This window comes from Fulmarus glacialis, unplaced genomic scaffold, assembly GCF_000690835.1.
Source record: "Fulmarus glacialis isolate BGI_N327 unplaced genomic scaffold, ASM69083v1 scaffold46005, whole genome shotgun sequence".
Lineage (NCBI taxonomy): Eukaryota > Metazoa > Chordata > Aves > Procellariiformes > Procellariidae > Fulmarus > Fulmarus glacialis.
Window position 1 is genome coordinate 1 of NW_009213223.1, and position 15100 is coordinate 15100.

Genomic DNA, 15100 nt, shown 5'->3' on the forward strand with positions numbered 1-15100 from the left:
GGCCATCCCGGCTGGCGCCAGCCCTGCTCCAAGCCCCGAGCTTCCTGGCAGCCTCCCTGCTTGCCTAGGGCACCGGGCCGCGTGTCCTCCTGGTTCCTCCTCCGTTTCCCTCGTCCAGTTTCGGTTTCTGGTTCATCTGTATCCTTCAGCACTGTCTCCATCATCCCATTTTCCTCCTGCAGGCGAAGTACAAGGAACGAGGGACGGTCCTGGCCGAAGACCAGCTGGCCCAGGTGGGAGATCCCCCCCCTGCCCTGGCAGCGGGAATAACCGTGGTTGTGAGCCCAACCGCAAACCTGGGCTTCGTTTCCTCCTCTGCTTCGGTGTCCAGAGCATTATCCACGAGCAGCGTGGATAATGACAGCACCCATTAAGGCCATGTTTCCATCGAAGAGCTGTGATGTTTGCTACAGATCTTGCTCTGTCTCCCTTCCCAGTACCTCGGCAAGATCTCATTTCTGTAGAACTGTTTCTGCCCCATGTACATCACAGAATAACTGCTGCCCCCCTTCAGAGCCTCTCTCTTGGTTCAGAACAGCCCTTTGCCTTGTCTTATCTCCACTGATACTTGTTTGTATTCAGTGTTAAAAGTGTACATGAGGAGAATTCTGATTCCATCAAGCAATTTTTATCTTGTTTCCTTCCTTTAAGACCACTGGGGCCATCTGCACTGGGTAGGCAGCACGTCAGAGACCTGGGTGTTTCGTGAGGACTCTGCTCACTTAGTGCTTGTTGGGGGTTTACGGGAAAACTGCATTAAATAAGTGTTAAGACAAAAATGCTTCTCTGCAATTCTCTTTCAGATGTCTAAGCAGCTGGACATGTTTAAGACCAACTTAGAAGAGTTTGCCAGCAAACACAAGCAAGAGATCCGTAAAAACCCTGAGTTCCGTGTCCAGTTCCAAGATATGTGTGCAACAATCGGAGTGGATCCTTTGGCATGTGAGGAACAGGCACCAGGGTTAATGACTAAGGATTCATCTCGCTGTTCTCATACTGTAAACAGCTCGCAGTAAAGCTGAAGTTTCCTTGAGGAGAGCTGATGCTGCTTTGATTCTTGGGGTTTGTGAATTGGTGTAATGTACCGTTGGGTGTTATTTACTTAAAAGGGTGGCGGGAAAACAGTAACCAAAATGGAGACTCTTTGTTGAGAGATCTGAGAGTCCTCACAGCAAGGTTTGGGAGCAGCCTGCTTTGCACCAGTAACAGTTAAGGAAGGATATTTTTGCCAATGGTCCAATCGCTTTCCCCTTTTTCACTTCACAGCCGGTAAAGGATTCTGGTCAGAGATGCTGGGAGTTGGAGACTTTTACTATGAACTGGGTGTGCAGATCATTGAAGTTTGCCTGGCTCTGAAACACAGGAATGGAGGTGAGGATCCCACTGTGTCTGGTTTCTAGGAGACACAGTGAGCAGGAGGATACCTTTTCCCTGTGGAAAATGAGTCACGTCGCTCAGTGTAATGTCCTTTAGTAGATTTCACTAAATACTGAGATGGCAGTTTTGTCTTCATTGCCCCCAAAAAGCCTTGTTTTGTTTCTACAACATGTTACAGCTACTCCCCACAGGTAATCACCCAGCTTTATTGATTTCTACAGAAATCAACCAACTCTGCCCTGTTTAGGTAACAAAACCTAACTTGCATTATCTAGGGGATGGAGCAGGGATCAATTACAATCTTGAAGGAGTACGAAACTGGTAAGTTACTGCTTAGTGCCTGGCAGTAAGATGGTCTGTAAAGAGTCACAGCAATATCCAGAAGAGTTGGAATACCAGTGATAAGTGCCTAATGAAAAGATAGTAGATGTTCTTCACTCCAGAAGGGCAATCTGAGACCAGGAATGGGCTACAGCGAAGCCAGTTGAAACTTCAGTCCAATACATTTGTGGGAGAAGGCAAAAGCTGACTGCTGCGTGTTAGTTCTGGGAACAGAAGTGACTCGATGCTTATCTCACCCAAAGCTTGATATTGGGAACAATGAACAGCCGCTTGTAAAATGGAAGGCAGGGGTGAGCCAGTGGCAAACGCACAAAGGACCCTTGACTGCTCTTGCTGGAATAATTTTGTTGCTATGCAGTAATGCTTTCCTGTCTCCTTTTGTTGACTCCTAGGTCTGATAACACTGGAAGAACTTCATCAGCAAGTGCTGAAGGGAAGGGGGAAGTTTGCTCAGGATGTCAGCCAGTGAGTGTCTGTGTATGACAGGAAAGGGGAATCAAGTAGCATTCGGGGAAGAAAAGGGGGTGACTGATCTCAGCAGCACTTGAAGGTGCTGCTGTTAATTGGACTCCAAATTTGACTTGTAGCAATGGAGCCACTTACACGTGATCCACAATTAATGACTTAAGCATTTCAGAAACCAGCAGTGTGCTTTCTCTGGGAGCCCTAAGGCATAAGGGACTGTTGCCTTGAGCTGGACACAATAGTCCCCTGCAAATCCAGCTCTCTTACTGCCACAGTCTGCTGAAGCTGCTGTGGTCTCCTGAGCTGTAAGGAAGGGACTGATACATGTCATTACAGAAGCAGATTTTAGGATACAACTCGCCATGATCACTAATTGGGGCTGAATCTGAAAGTTTAGCAGCTCAGGTGCTACAAGTGTGTCTCTAATGCAAGTCTGCACTTCTGAAGATATGCAGATATGCAAACTAATTCTAAATTGCTTTATAAAATTTTTTTCAGCTGTTGATTACCTGAAACTGCAGCAAGCTCCAAGGAGCTATTATTGCTTATAGCTTCTGCAGATCAAGCTCTTCCTCATGTACAGAACATAGTGTGCAGTTTGAGAGAAGCTCTTGCTTTAAAGCCTTGCATTGACCTCTGCTTCTCAGGGATGATCTCCTTCGTGCAATCAAGAAACTGAAGGTCTTGGGGAATGGCTTTGGGATTATCCCTGTTGGTGGAACATATCTGATCCAGTCTGTACCAGCTGAACTGAACATGGATCACACTGTCGTCTTGCAGCTGGCAGAGGTATTGAGCCAGGAGATTTTAAAATACAACCACCTTGAAAGAACCTTATTACTTCCATGACAGGGAACCGTGATTAGACCAGGCCTGTAGGCAAAACTGTCCACACTCTTCTAAACTGCGGACTTAAGTCTTGACTGTCAGCACACAGTATTTTTCCTCTCATTTCAGAAAAAGGGCTATGTAACAGTCAGTGAGATCAGGTCCAGTCTGAAGTGGGAGACGGAACGTGCAAAGCAAGTGCTGGTATGTATGAAGGTCTCTTGTGCATAGTGGACTTCAGTGTAGAGTGACTGCTGCCGCAGCCCTGCAGCAGACGCTTTGCTGGGGACGCGTTATCACAGCATGCACGGGGGATCCTAAGCTAGCTGGTGGACCAAAGGCAGAGCACAGGCTGCGTAAACATAGATTGAGGAAAGCAGAATCTCAGAAGCTGCAGATATTCCTGTGGCTTCACCAATCTCCATTAAAACTTGAATCTTGTTAGCTCAGGTCCTACATAAACATGCATGGCGGGCATGGCTGGATGTCTGAACTATATTTGTGCTGGTTAAATTGAGTAAAAATTATTGTAGCCCAAGTTCTACATCCTCCCTTACCCTAGAATAAGTGTGGGTCAGGCCTCTATTGTGAGTGGCTTCTCAGCCATTTAGTTAAGTTTCACTCACAGTTTCCGCTCTGTTTGTATAGGAACACTTGCTGAAGGAAGGAATGGCCTGGCTGGATACGCAGGCAGCTGGAGAACCTCAGTACTGGCTGCCTGCTCTCTTTACAGAGCTGTACTCTCAGGAAATCACTCCAGAGGAAGCCAAGGAGGCAATACCTTGACTGCTACGTGTTCTGTGCCTGTATATAATTCTTCTTGTGAGGTTATTTGCATATCACCTGAAACACAGGAACAGTGGACTTGAAATAAAAGTTTTGTAAAAAGTGTCTAGCTTGAAAAGCTTAATAGGACTAACTCGTACTTGCTTACCTCTGAATTTTCTCCTTTGTTGTGGGTGGAAATGCCACTTACCATTACAGACAACTAATTACCTTGTCACAGCAAGAGGAAAATTATCTAAGCTGCTATTGCAACTGCAGTCTCGGAGGACGCAAATGTGACTCTGGCTAAAGAATCTTGGAGCCAGCAGTGACACCGAGAAACTGTACTGTAGTCCTCTCTGCTCTGTGAATGAGTCGTTGTTCCACTAAGGAGTACCACAGTCTAGATTCTGCCAAAACAAACTTTATTGCACAAAAAAAAAATCTTATGTACAATAGTATATAAACAAGGTATCTTAGAGTGACTCTTGTGCATATATTTTCAACTCAATTAGGTCTAAAAATCTGTTGCTAAAACATCTCTGCCTAGAGCAGTCATTTGAGGATTGTCACTTTGAAATGGAAACATTCAGAAATGGTAGGACAGACAACATTAGAGCTATAAAACTAATACTTCTCTTTTACAGCCACATGCTAGTTATGTGAATAGTGTCCACAATAAGGCATTTTCTTGTTTCGTTGTATCGGTGGATGGTAACGCCACATGCATCACAAACAGATTTCAGAACCAGCTCTGCCTTGGGAAGGCAGCAGAGTCACAGCTCTACCCACAATGCTACTGAATGGTGAAAAACAACGTGACATTTACAATGGGATTAAAGAGGCGGTAAAGTAGCGCACAGCTCATGACTTCTCAGGAGACCCCTCTGCCTCCCTGAGACCTCATTTCAAGGTGAACACCGCTTTATTTACTCTCATCTGGTGTATGTGTTGAGTGAGTCCTATGTAAGTTCAGCTTTCCCTCGAGGGAAGACAGGGTTTAAGTCTAAATCAAGCCAATGACAGACCCAGGGGAGTTTGCTTGCTAAAGGGAAAAAAGGTTCCCAAGTTGTTAAATGGCACCTTAACAATTCAGAAATGTTTCCACCTTTCAGCTTTTCAGAGCTGCTTAAGCAGCAGTGTGCAGGCTTCCGAATTCTGCAAGAGTTGATATAAATCACAGAGACTGAAAATAATTCAGTGACGCATGGGGCATTGCCTTTCTGTGCAGCGCACGGCAGGGGTCTTTTGGCCCCTCTATTCTGCGCTTTTTTTAGAACAAAGATGACTGCGTTGGAAGTTCACCCACCGCCACCAGGAGTCTGAAATGGGGCCGAGCTGGTGGGAAGGTGTTTAAGCAAACTGGGAGAAGGCCCAGGACAATGTGCAACTTTGTGCTTAGCTTTCTATCAAAGCTCCCATAAAAATTTAAAAAAAAAAAAAAAAAAAAAGAAAAAAGTAGATTAAGCTCTTCATCAACAAAACATACTGCTCCAGTCAATCATCACCAGGCTCATTTACCTGGAGAAACTGGGTATTTCACCTCCACCCAACTTACACTGAATACATCTTTGATGTAATGGCACTCGCAGCCAGCAGACACCTCTCCAAGAGGCCGGCCGTCGCTCACAGTGAAAAGCTGCTGTTTAAAACGTTCAAAGCACTGAAGTGTTAAACTTTACGACACTCGGCTAGCTTGCGCTCGGCCAAGTTTGGCAAAGGAATTTGTCAGTAACAAGGCGTACACCTCTGAAGAACTCCACCCAGAAACAGTGGCTTCCTTAGCTAGAATTGCCCCTTATTCTAGCGTTTCAATCTGACGGATCAAGGTGGCAGCGGGGAGTGAGGTGGCAGGAGGAAGAAGGGAGGAAAATAAAATATTACACTGAGTAGAGACGTGGAAAGCAAAGAGTACTTCAGTTAAGGAAACAAAACAGCTCCATTCAGAGCAGCCAGAAAAAAATATTTCTAGAATGCTAAATTCAAATCAACACCTTAAAAAAATAATACACAAACTAGACTTATTTTTAAGTGCTCCCCCCATCTCCGACCAATGATTTTCTCACCCTCCCTTCCCCAAAACACCAGGATGAACACATCTGCACTTGATTAATAGATTCTTGCAGTTTCCACTTTTCATCCGCCCCTTTGCGCCTGAAGTCTCAGTGGACGAAGTCACCCAGGCCTTGAGTAAAGCTTTCAGAAAGGAGCCCAGATTCCACCACTGCTCTTTATCTTTGGTCTGTCTAGAACAGTGTCTAGAAGAAAGACATCAGGTAGATGGGCTCCACAGAGCAGAGAGGCTCCGTCTCTCCCAACCCGCACAAAAAGGTTTCGCCTGGGCACACGGTGCGTGGGCCCTGTCATACCCTGGACTCATCAAAGCGCTCCCACAGCTACAGCTCCATGTTCAGCATGGCCCCGGGGAAGGGCTCACTGTCTAGGAACAGAGAAGCTGTAAAGAGGATTCGCAGTCTAGATCTCATTCTTTAATCAAATGGAGGAAAAAAAAAAAACAAAAAACCAAACAACCAGTGTAGGTGTTTCCAAAAAATAACCTGATGCCACATGCTCCAGCTTTCTAGCATAGTAAGTACCTTTTAAGAGTAGCCTGTCACAAGCTTGGCTTTGTCTAGCATGAAGTCTTCTCGTTCAGCGTTATCCACCAGAGCAGTAAAAGGAGACAGAAGATATCCTGCCGTTTTCTCCGCTCTGGCATTGGTTTGGTTGTCGAGTCTGTCAGGGGTACTCTAGGGTGTGACAACAGAACATCCCCACGGCTTGGCCTCTCCACTGTTAACGTAGCTCTAAGCTTTAGAGCAACCTTGAGTGTCTGTCTCTGTCTCGGAGGAGCTGCTCTCAGAGTCTATTTCTGTATTCTCCTGCTGGTGTTTCTCTTGCACCTTCTGCCGAATTCCTTGCAAACGCACTAATAGGGACTGATAGTCAAAGTGGCCTCGTTTCTCACCAAAAGGATCCTGGAAGAAAACCATAAATAAGCCTATTAATTTAGACCGTTATCCTTCTGGCAAGAGGCAGAAAGAAAAAAGCTGAGTAGTAATTGGGCTACAAATGGTCAAAGACTTAAGGGTTAAATCCCATCTTAGACGGAGAGGCCCCTAAACTTTCCACTGTCATGGCAGAGGATGAAGACTGAAGATAATTGGAGTCTCTTTTTGGGAAACCTTACAAACCCAAGCAAACTTCAAAAAACAGATGAAAGGCCAGGCAGACATGGGTTGGATTTCTACTAGCAGCTTTGAGGAAGTAAACTGTTTCAAAGATTTGGTCTCAGGCCTACTCCAAAGAGGCAGGAAAAACACTACAAAAGAAAACCCCTAAAATCCAGAGGCCAAAGACTTGACCACACTTTATATTAGTGCTACAGACCCTTTCCAAATGAAAGCATCACTATTCTCATTTTAAATCAAGGCCCCCAGCTGAGATGTAGCCAAGTCAGAGGCAGAAAGTCTTTGGAGATTATTTAACATCTGCTGCTTTTATCCCCATCCCAGGTCGAAGACACATTGCCAGGGCTATATAAGGTGGTGGTGGAGTTTACGCTGTCCCATCTGATGGGAATCTTTGGTACAAGCCAATATGTGGCCCCAGAGTTAACAAGACAGCACATCTGGCAAGCACTGAACTGATACTGAGCCTGGAGTGACTTAATTTTAAATACAGGGTAATGAAGACAACAATGCCATCTCTCCAGCACGTTGTGTTCATGCTTCCTGCACTGCTATTTACAAGTGAGCAGAAAACAGACCACAACAGTCACTGCCTCTGGGAACTGAACACAACACAGTCCCAGGCCACAGTCCCTAAACCCATGGAGAAAGCAACTGAACCCTGGCTCCCTGAAGAGTAAACAAGAGCCAGCCACACCTGACAATCCTCTAATGTCACCAAACTTCACTACACAGCCTTCAGTTCAGTACTCTCTGCAGACACAGACCTTCCTTACAGGACTTTCTCACTCCAAATATCAACTCTCTTGCTCTGGGAGTGTTTTCAATTTATGAATTACACAGCCAGTGAAGGCACTGACAGGAAAAAAGGGCTCAGAGACACAAGATCATTAAATCAGCCACCTCCATCTTTTCTTAGCAGTGGAATTTCTCAATGAGTCAGACAAGAGGTGGCTGATGAGGGAGGAAGACACATCTGTTCATATGCAAATAGCTTGGCAATCTATTCTTTAAAGTCTACTTTCCTACAGAAACAAGCTCCTGTATTCAACCCGTCTAGATGTGTCTGCCGTATTGTCACTCTTCCCCCACCCCTTCCTCCTCCAGTAACTTTTGACTCAGTCAGCCACTTTCAATCTCATCTGACAGAACAAGGAGTGTCAGAGAAAAGTTCCTACCTGCTGTATGAGCAAAGGAACCTCAGAAAAAGAGAAATTCTACCAGTGACCCAACAGGAAAATACTGCAATGGAGTTCAGTCGCCACCAGCATTGGATAACCTGCGCGTGCCCTCCCTGCTTAACACCAAATCCACATGAAAGCAAACTGTACCGGTTCCACTGCTGAAAGAAGTACCTACTTGCCTGGAGAGTGGCTCAGGTCCAGCACTCTGAGAAGTCTAACAGCCTTGAAAACACTGTGTGCATACTCTGAACTTGGGGAAGGTAGTGTTTTATCCACAGGAACGTCTCAGGTCTCAGTTTCATGGTTGATTCAAAGTTGGAATACACATTTAATAGAAAAGATCCAGATCCACACCACGTACCTCTAGGTGCTGCACATTGTTGTTTGTCACTAACCACAAACCCTTATCTAAGGCAGCGTGTTATCAACAAGAAAATTGTCTGCCACCCACCTGCATTGTCTGTCCTTGGAGATAAAGTCTCTCTTTACACACCCCTTCATAGAAGTCGTAGTATTCCATGAAGGATTTCTCCATTACGCCCCTGAACAGAACGAGAGAGCAAAGAGTCAACACAAAATGACAGCGTTACAATGGTCACATCATCCAGGGTCACCCCATCCCACCGAACTCCAGTTCATGTAATCAGTGTGGACACCCATATAGGGTGTCCCAGACAACTAACAGGGTACAGCAAGGCAGGACACAGAGCGAAATGAACTGCAGCATCACTGCAGCTGAAGAGATTCTGCACATGTTTCCACAACAGCTGTGCTCCCCTCCCTCTGAGATTTTTTCTTCCCCATAAGACAAGGCACATTTATACTCAAACGCAAGTCAGAAGATGCAGCCATTGTGCACATTAACACAGCCTTTGTCAATGCACAGCTCCTGTGCTCCACACAGATGCAGCCATCCACTTCAGGGGAAATAGAACGACTCTTCGCTGGACCAGGGAGAGTTAAAGACTTGCTCTTCCCTGGAGCAACTATCAGGATTTCAGGAAGGGCAGCCAGAGAAGTTTATTCTGCCTCCCCACACCCACTTTCTTATGCTCCCTCCATGCCCCCTTTTCATACCGTAATGGCTCAGGACAGGGACACTTTCCTTCCAGCATGTCGCACACTGCTACCCGGATGGTCTCATGCCGAATGCACTCGTTATAGTTCTTGCTGTCCCCGGGGTGCCTCTCCTGGAAATAGAATTTGGGCCAGTGAGTCCACGCGACTGCAATGGCTCTTCGTCTCTCCCTCCTGGGCCCGATGAATTTCACTGGTGCACAAACCCACTATGGCTTTGTCTGTTCTGGGTACACTGAGCTAATTTATACTGCAAATGAAAAGCTGGCAAGATTTTACATGTCACCAGAGCCTCGGACTCACTCAACTGTGGAGACAGGTCAACTGATAAAGTTAGCACAGAAACCTGCCTTTCTCCGAGATGCTGGAGACCACAAAAACCTGAGCAGTTTGGATCCTGCATGACAATATGTCCCAAGGAAGCCATTTCAGGAGTCGTGTAGCAGAGAAATGAAGAGCCATCCCATCTCCCCGGCAACTTCTCGAATGCCTCTTGTTCTTCTGTTACCTTACACATACGTGAGCTAAGCAGCCTCTGGTTCAGAGCTGGCTTGCAACTCCCCCTCAAGCTCTAGAGGCAGAGCAAGCTGGAAAAGAGCCAAGCAACATAACCTACTTTTGTCCCCATTTCCAGAATGGGATTTGCCACCAGGAGCAAGGTGTGGAGGGAAGAGACAAACGGCTGCAGAACCAGAGATGATCTACCTCAAACTCTCACCTGCTCAAAGCCGGGTTCATTGTGATAGGGGTTCTCAGTCATCAGAGACTGGATGGAGATGAGGACTGAAGAGATACTCTGTGCTGGGCTCCATGCAGGCCCGGTCCAAGTGCTGAGGCATTAAAACAGAAAAGCATCAATTAACAATGCAGGACTGGCCCAGTGAGCACCAGCCCTCCAACTACCAAAGACCAGAAAGCTTGCGAAACCACATCTATACCTTACAGAAATGCGACAGGAAAAGAAACAGCTGCTACGGATCTAGAAAGCACTGGACACTGAGAAAGTTTTCAGGGTCAAAGTAGTTTATTCTCTCAACCAAAGGAGTACTTTAGCTTGAGCAAGACAAGAGAGGCTGGTAAACTTCACTCCACTGCTAACACACACAGGGCATCACACGAATTGAGGAAAAGTAACATTTCTAAGCATTTTACAGGGCATTTTAAAGCTATGGCTATCATCTCGCACAGCAGCTTGGAGCAACACAAGCTACCAGCACTGCCATAAGTCAAAAACAACTACTCTTAAGAACTGAAATCTGTTTTTCAAGGCTCAAACAAGACAATCATTTGTGCAGTCTGTAATGCAGACACTCAGCACAAGGACTGCCATCAAAAGCACTAATGGATGCTCTGCTATAGGAATAAGGTGCCTGTTTCATACACACAGGGTAGCAAAAACCTTTGCACAGAACAGCATAAGCAGAAAAAGCTGTTCTGCTGCTTGCCCTTAATATCCTAGTTCCAGATACAGACCTGTGTCCCTGTGAGCTAAACAAGGATGTGCTGACCCACATATGCCCTTCCTAAATCCTTTCCTTTGCAGCTCCCTCTGCGCTTCCCATTTCTGCTGAGGCCAAGGCTCTTTGTTCACTCTTCAATAATTTAGCTTCCATGCCAGGCCTACAATTGCATGAGCCACCAGGCAGCTTGTGTGGGAGCTGCTGGGCATTCAGAGCCCCGAGACATGGACATGCCGTACACATCTCAGTGCTTCGGCATCCAGCTCACTGGATCAGGAAGACTCCTACGCCGAGGAAGGTGTTTCCCAGCACAATGCATCTCTCTACCAGCCCTGATGCCAGTATCTATCAACTGATGGGTATCAACCACTTGGACCAACTTTGGTGTAAGTGGCACATGCACAGCACTGCTGAAACCATCCCAGCAAAGGCAGTCTTGTAACCACATCAGTGCTCGGACTCCTGTCGGTTGATCAAACCCCTACAGCAATTCAAGCCGTCACTGCCCCTTCCTCACCTGGCTGCCGTTACTACCTCTCTGCAGCAGAAGGAACTATGCACCAACACCCCAGCTGCACCAGTCCAGAGTCTCAGCAGAAGCCTTTCTTTACTGGCAACTGAAACTGTCACAGCTGGGGTTGGGAATATCACACCACGGCCAGGGTTCCTCTGGCAGAGCAGTAAGAGCCATTCAATCAACCAGGACTTTCATATGTTTAAAAATCAAGCAGGTGAGTAACAAGCATTTGCAGCAGTGGAGCCTGTTTGAACAGGCAGGATGGGAGCAGTGCTTGTAAATCATTACACCCACCGCTCAGCCCCACATACTACGTGTAGGTGGAAGCCCAGAGCAGTCAAATGGCTCTCAAGGAAGTTCTTAGCGGCTTTTAATTTTATTTATTTATTTTTAAACCCACACAGAGAGAGGAAATTAAAACCACAAAAACCTACATTCAAACAACATTAAGGATTAGGCTGCAAAGCGCAAAAGCGGAAGAAACGCAGTGCTCGGGCCAAGGCTTTGCAAGGGGAAGCAGGAGAAAAGCGGCAGCATCCACTGAACTTCATGCTTCCCTTGCTCCGTTCTCAGGTGCTTTTAAAGACAAGTTAGACTCTTATTTCAGTAGAAGAATTTGTCCTGCTTTATGACTCTGGTTCTGTACACAACCTCACAGAAGCATAAAGGTGCATCCAAGCACATGTCTGGGGCAAGATCAGGGCACAACGCGCTGAGAAGGATGCGTGAGGCAGAATACAGCCTGCAGCCACCTCCTGCTTTCCCATCAAAACAGCCAAAGTCTCCTCTTACCCTAGAATACTCAGGCAGACTTTCCCATTGCGGTAGAAGTTGGGGTTAAACCTCACTGTGTTATTTCCTGTTGTCATCAGTTTGACCCTTGGTGGGTGGATGGGATAATCTGGAGGACAGCGAAACAGGAACAAGAAGAAACCCCCTTCATAAGGCGTGTCAAATGGGCCTGTGATCAATGCATGAATCTGGAAAACAAAAGCCCGTCTTGCGCACCACTTCAAAATTGTGCAGCACCGTCAAATCCTCAACAAAGCCAACCAAAGGCAAGAAATCTCCACCCAGGCAGCAGCACGGAGGCAGTGTCTTCCACAAGCACACGCCATGTGCAGGCCATACTTAACCCTCCCTCCTTCCCTCGTTAGCCAGAGCCACTGCTGCGCACTTCTCTCCCCTCTGCCACACTCAATGTGCAAAGCAGTTTTCCAATGCAAGGTTTGGCCAGAGTCCACAACAGCTGCCTCCCATACATCCCTATACAGTCCAAACCAGACTGAATCACAGTTCAGCTGGTAAGCTCTGCTTAAAAAAAAAAAAAAAAAAAAGAAGATTTCAAATATGAAAAAAATATCCAATTTTAGAAAGAAAAAAATTCAGAATTTCTGCCAAAACTACAGCATTCCTCAATTTTATGGTCTCGTGCTGATTTGGTCTTATTAAAACCAATCACTCAATTTCCTCTGCCAGGATCCGAAATTAAGACCCTATTCTCTCCATGCTAATTACCCTCAAAGATCCCAATTGTATACCAGGAAATCTACTCCCTTTGGGCTATTAAGGAAGCTTACTCCCCAAGTGATCCAAGCAGCCTCCTTTAATGATCCTCTTACCTCCCCAGGATTTCAGTTAAAAGCCCCAAGGCTGGTGTTCTACAAACCCGCATTTCCGTTGAAGGGCATTTTGGCACTTTCAGCTACCAACGCTGAGAGATTCCAGAGCTGCTGCTAACTGCCCCAGGTGGGAGTTGGCTGTGCAGAGACACTCCCTTTGTGCTACCTCCAAAAACCCCAGGGGCCCTAAGTCAGGCAGGCACTTACATGGGGGGAATTTGGGGGAATCTGGAGAATGCCACGTTTGTCAGAGGGGTGGGAGAAGTGTGCAGCAGAGGAAAAACCAAAGCAACCTCACACACGCACACACACAACTCTCAGAAACCAGCACAGCCAGACAAGGTGACATTGGCTGGAGAAAGGGCAGCACCAGCCAAGAAACACACTGGATCAAGAACATCGTTTGAGCAACCTCTGCCTCCCAGCTCACTGCATTCTCTCTGACATAATCAGAAATTCCCAGTCCTGGAAAACCCTCAAGAGTCAGGAGGGGAAGAACCGGGGCAGGAGAGGCCGTAGCCATGCCTAAAGAGTAGGTCTGCTGGAGGCGACGTGGTGGGAGCGGCTGCATGGGTCAGACCTGCACGCGACCCTGGTACCTGTGAGAACCCGGTGGGCAGCTCCACAGCAGGACAGGGCCCAGGTGCAGGACAAATCTCTCTACCAGCTCACAACAATTAAACATCTCCAAGTTCCACAGGCGGATTATAGATAATCCAGCACTGCTTGTGGCTAATGGATGTTTCTCATTTCCAGCCTCCCTGAGAAGCCCCCCATGGCCAACAGCTTTCCATGGAGCTTTCTCTTCTTTGAGCTGCTCTATTGATTGTTTTCAAGCATCAGTAGGATGAAACGAGCTGGATCACCACCCCGCTGGTTCACAGGGCCACTAAAGCAGAGCTGGCTCTATCTGTGGAAGCTCCTCAGATCCCTGTGATGGTATCTCTCCACAGAGCTAGTTTCCTTGAGAGCCTCCTCCCATTTTTAAGTGCAGCCCATCTCAATTTCACCAAGAAAACTGGAACCTCACTATGCTCTTGCAAGACTCACCCTGACTTCTCTCAAAACATTAAGGGAATACTCCATTTGGGCAAACCCTTAAAGCAGCCATCAATAGCAACATACAGAGAAGCGGAAAGTTGAACCAGCTCCAAATCTCCTCTTACCTTGGTCATGTCGTGGGGATCAGGCACAACAAACATTCCCGGGGGCGGTTCCTTGTAAATGGACATGATATCCCTGAACAAAGGAAACAGGAATTAGTCAAGATCTCCCTTGGCGTTCATCAGCCCTTGAGGCATGGAATGTTCTAGATGACCAATCTGGGCACAGATGCAAAGGGATAGACTTTTAAGATGGAAACTTGCAACTCATAAAGAGCTAGACATTTTTCTTTTGCCTCTGACGGTTTTCTGGCTGAGCTCTTTCAACTTATCCCCAAAAAAATAGTTGAGGCATTTCAAGAGCACAAGCAGCATTCAATGAATCAATACACGAGTGTACCTTGACTACCTGCTACCTCCGATTTTACCATGGATCGGCTCCAGTGCATAAAACTTCAACCATAAACTTCCCCTAAGGCAGTCATTTAAAAGTTCTCTTAGGTGAATTTTATTGTTTAGAGGATGACTTTGCCGCCCCATGTTTTCCTTCTTCGCACTCAGACTGTTTACAGGATCCCTTTCGTATAACCAGTCATTTGTTTTCCCCAAACGTACCATGACTCAACTGCCTTTGAGTTACTGCTCTGACAAATTTGGACTTAATCAGACAGCAGGTTCAAGACTAGTTAGGATGCACATACACACACACAACTTGATCACAATGGCCTTGATTCCTTAGGAATGTGGACTAAATGAACTGCAAAGTAACAAATTACCTAGAACTCCGTGCAGTTTACAGATAAACTGAATGGCACCCGTTACCTTTCATCGCCAAAAAAACTCCCTCCCGTAATCGGAGCTGCACTGAGCTCCAGGACAAGCTCCCACTCGACCTTCCCATTTGGGAAGCCACCGGAGTTCAGAGAGATTTCAGGGCGAAAACAAGTGCGAGAGCAACAGGAGAGCCTCGCCTTCCTGCCTACCATTACGAAGTCAGTGCTTCTGGCGTTTGGATTGGAAAGTGCCCAAATCCTGGTGCCATCTTTGGAAGACATTATACAAGCTCTAGAATAAGGATGAGCAAGAGCCTGGCAGGCAGTGATACTTGATCCGAAGGAAGAGGAAGAACTTGTTGAAACAGTGCCAGCACATCTAACAATACAAGACCA

General features: G+C 46.5%; 2 protein-coding genes across 2 annotated transcripts; one reads left to right on the forward strand and one right to left on the reverse strand.

Annotated features, from left to right (window-relative positions):
- The first annotated feature begins 185 nt into the window (after nt 1-185).
- SNF8 (SNF8, ESCRT-II complex subunit) lies at nt 186-3901 on the forward strand. Its single transcript, XM_009578120.1, has 7 exons — nt 186-233; nt 804-942; nt 1267-1371; nt 2112-2184; nt 2832-2973; nt 3142-3216; nt 3661-3901. The coding sequence occupies exons 2-7, from the start codon at nt 804-806 to the stop codon at nt 3796-3798; spliced, it is 672 nt and encodes a 223-aa protein (XP_009576415.1). The 5' UTR covers nt 186-233; the 3' UTR covers nt 3799-3901.
- Nucleotides 3902-6244: 2343 nt separating this feature from the next.
- UBE2Z (ubiquitin-conjugating enzyme E2Z) lies at nt 6245-14072 on the reverse strand. The gene is made up of 6 exons (XM_009578121.1): nt 13995-14072; nt 11999-12186; nt 9948-10059; nt 9230-9342; nt 8604-8694; nt 6245-6755 (listed from the first exon to the last, which is right to left on the reverse strand). Exons 1-6 carry the CDS (start codon nt 14058-14060, stop codon nt 6585-6587), a joined length of 741 nt encoding a protein of 246 aa, XP_009576416.1. The 5' UTR covers nt 14061-14072; the 3' UTR covers nt 6245-6584.
- Between the last annotated feature and the right edge of the window lie 1028 nt (nt 14073-15100).

What these genes read in the sequence shown, in the direction of transcription:
- UBE2Z (XM_009578121.1), bottom strand. Translation starts at nt 14,060, where the DNA reads ATGTCCATTTACAAGGAACCGCCCCCGGGAATGTTTGTTGTGCCTGAT. An exon ending in GTCTGCCTGAGTATTCTAGG is followed by an intron (nt 10,060 to 11,998) that starts GTAAGAGGAGAC and finishes TTAATGCCTCAG; the next exon opens with CACTTGGACCGGGCCTGCAT. An exon ending in CCCTGTCCTGAGCCATTACG is followed by an intron (nt 8,695 to 9,229) that starts GTATGAAAAGGG and finishes CGTTCTGTTCAG; the next exon opens with GGGCGTAATGGAGAAATCCT.
- SNF8 (XM_009578120.1), top strand. Translation starts at nt 804, where the DNA reads ATGTCTAAGCAGCTGGACATGTTTAAGACCAACTTAGAAGAGTTTGCC. An exon ending in TCTGAAACACAGGAATGGAG is followed by an intron (nt 1,372 to 2,111) that starts GTGAGGATCCCA and finishes GTTGACTCCTAG; the next exon opens with GTCTGATAACACTGGAAGAA. An exon ending in TCGTCTTGCAGCTGGCAGAG is followed by an intron (nt 2,974 to 3,141) that starts GTATTGAGCCAG and finishes CTCTCATTTCAG; the next exon opens with AAAAAGGGCTATGTAACAGT.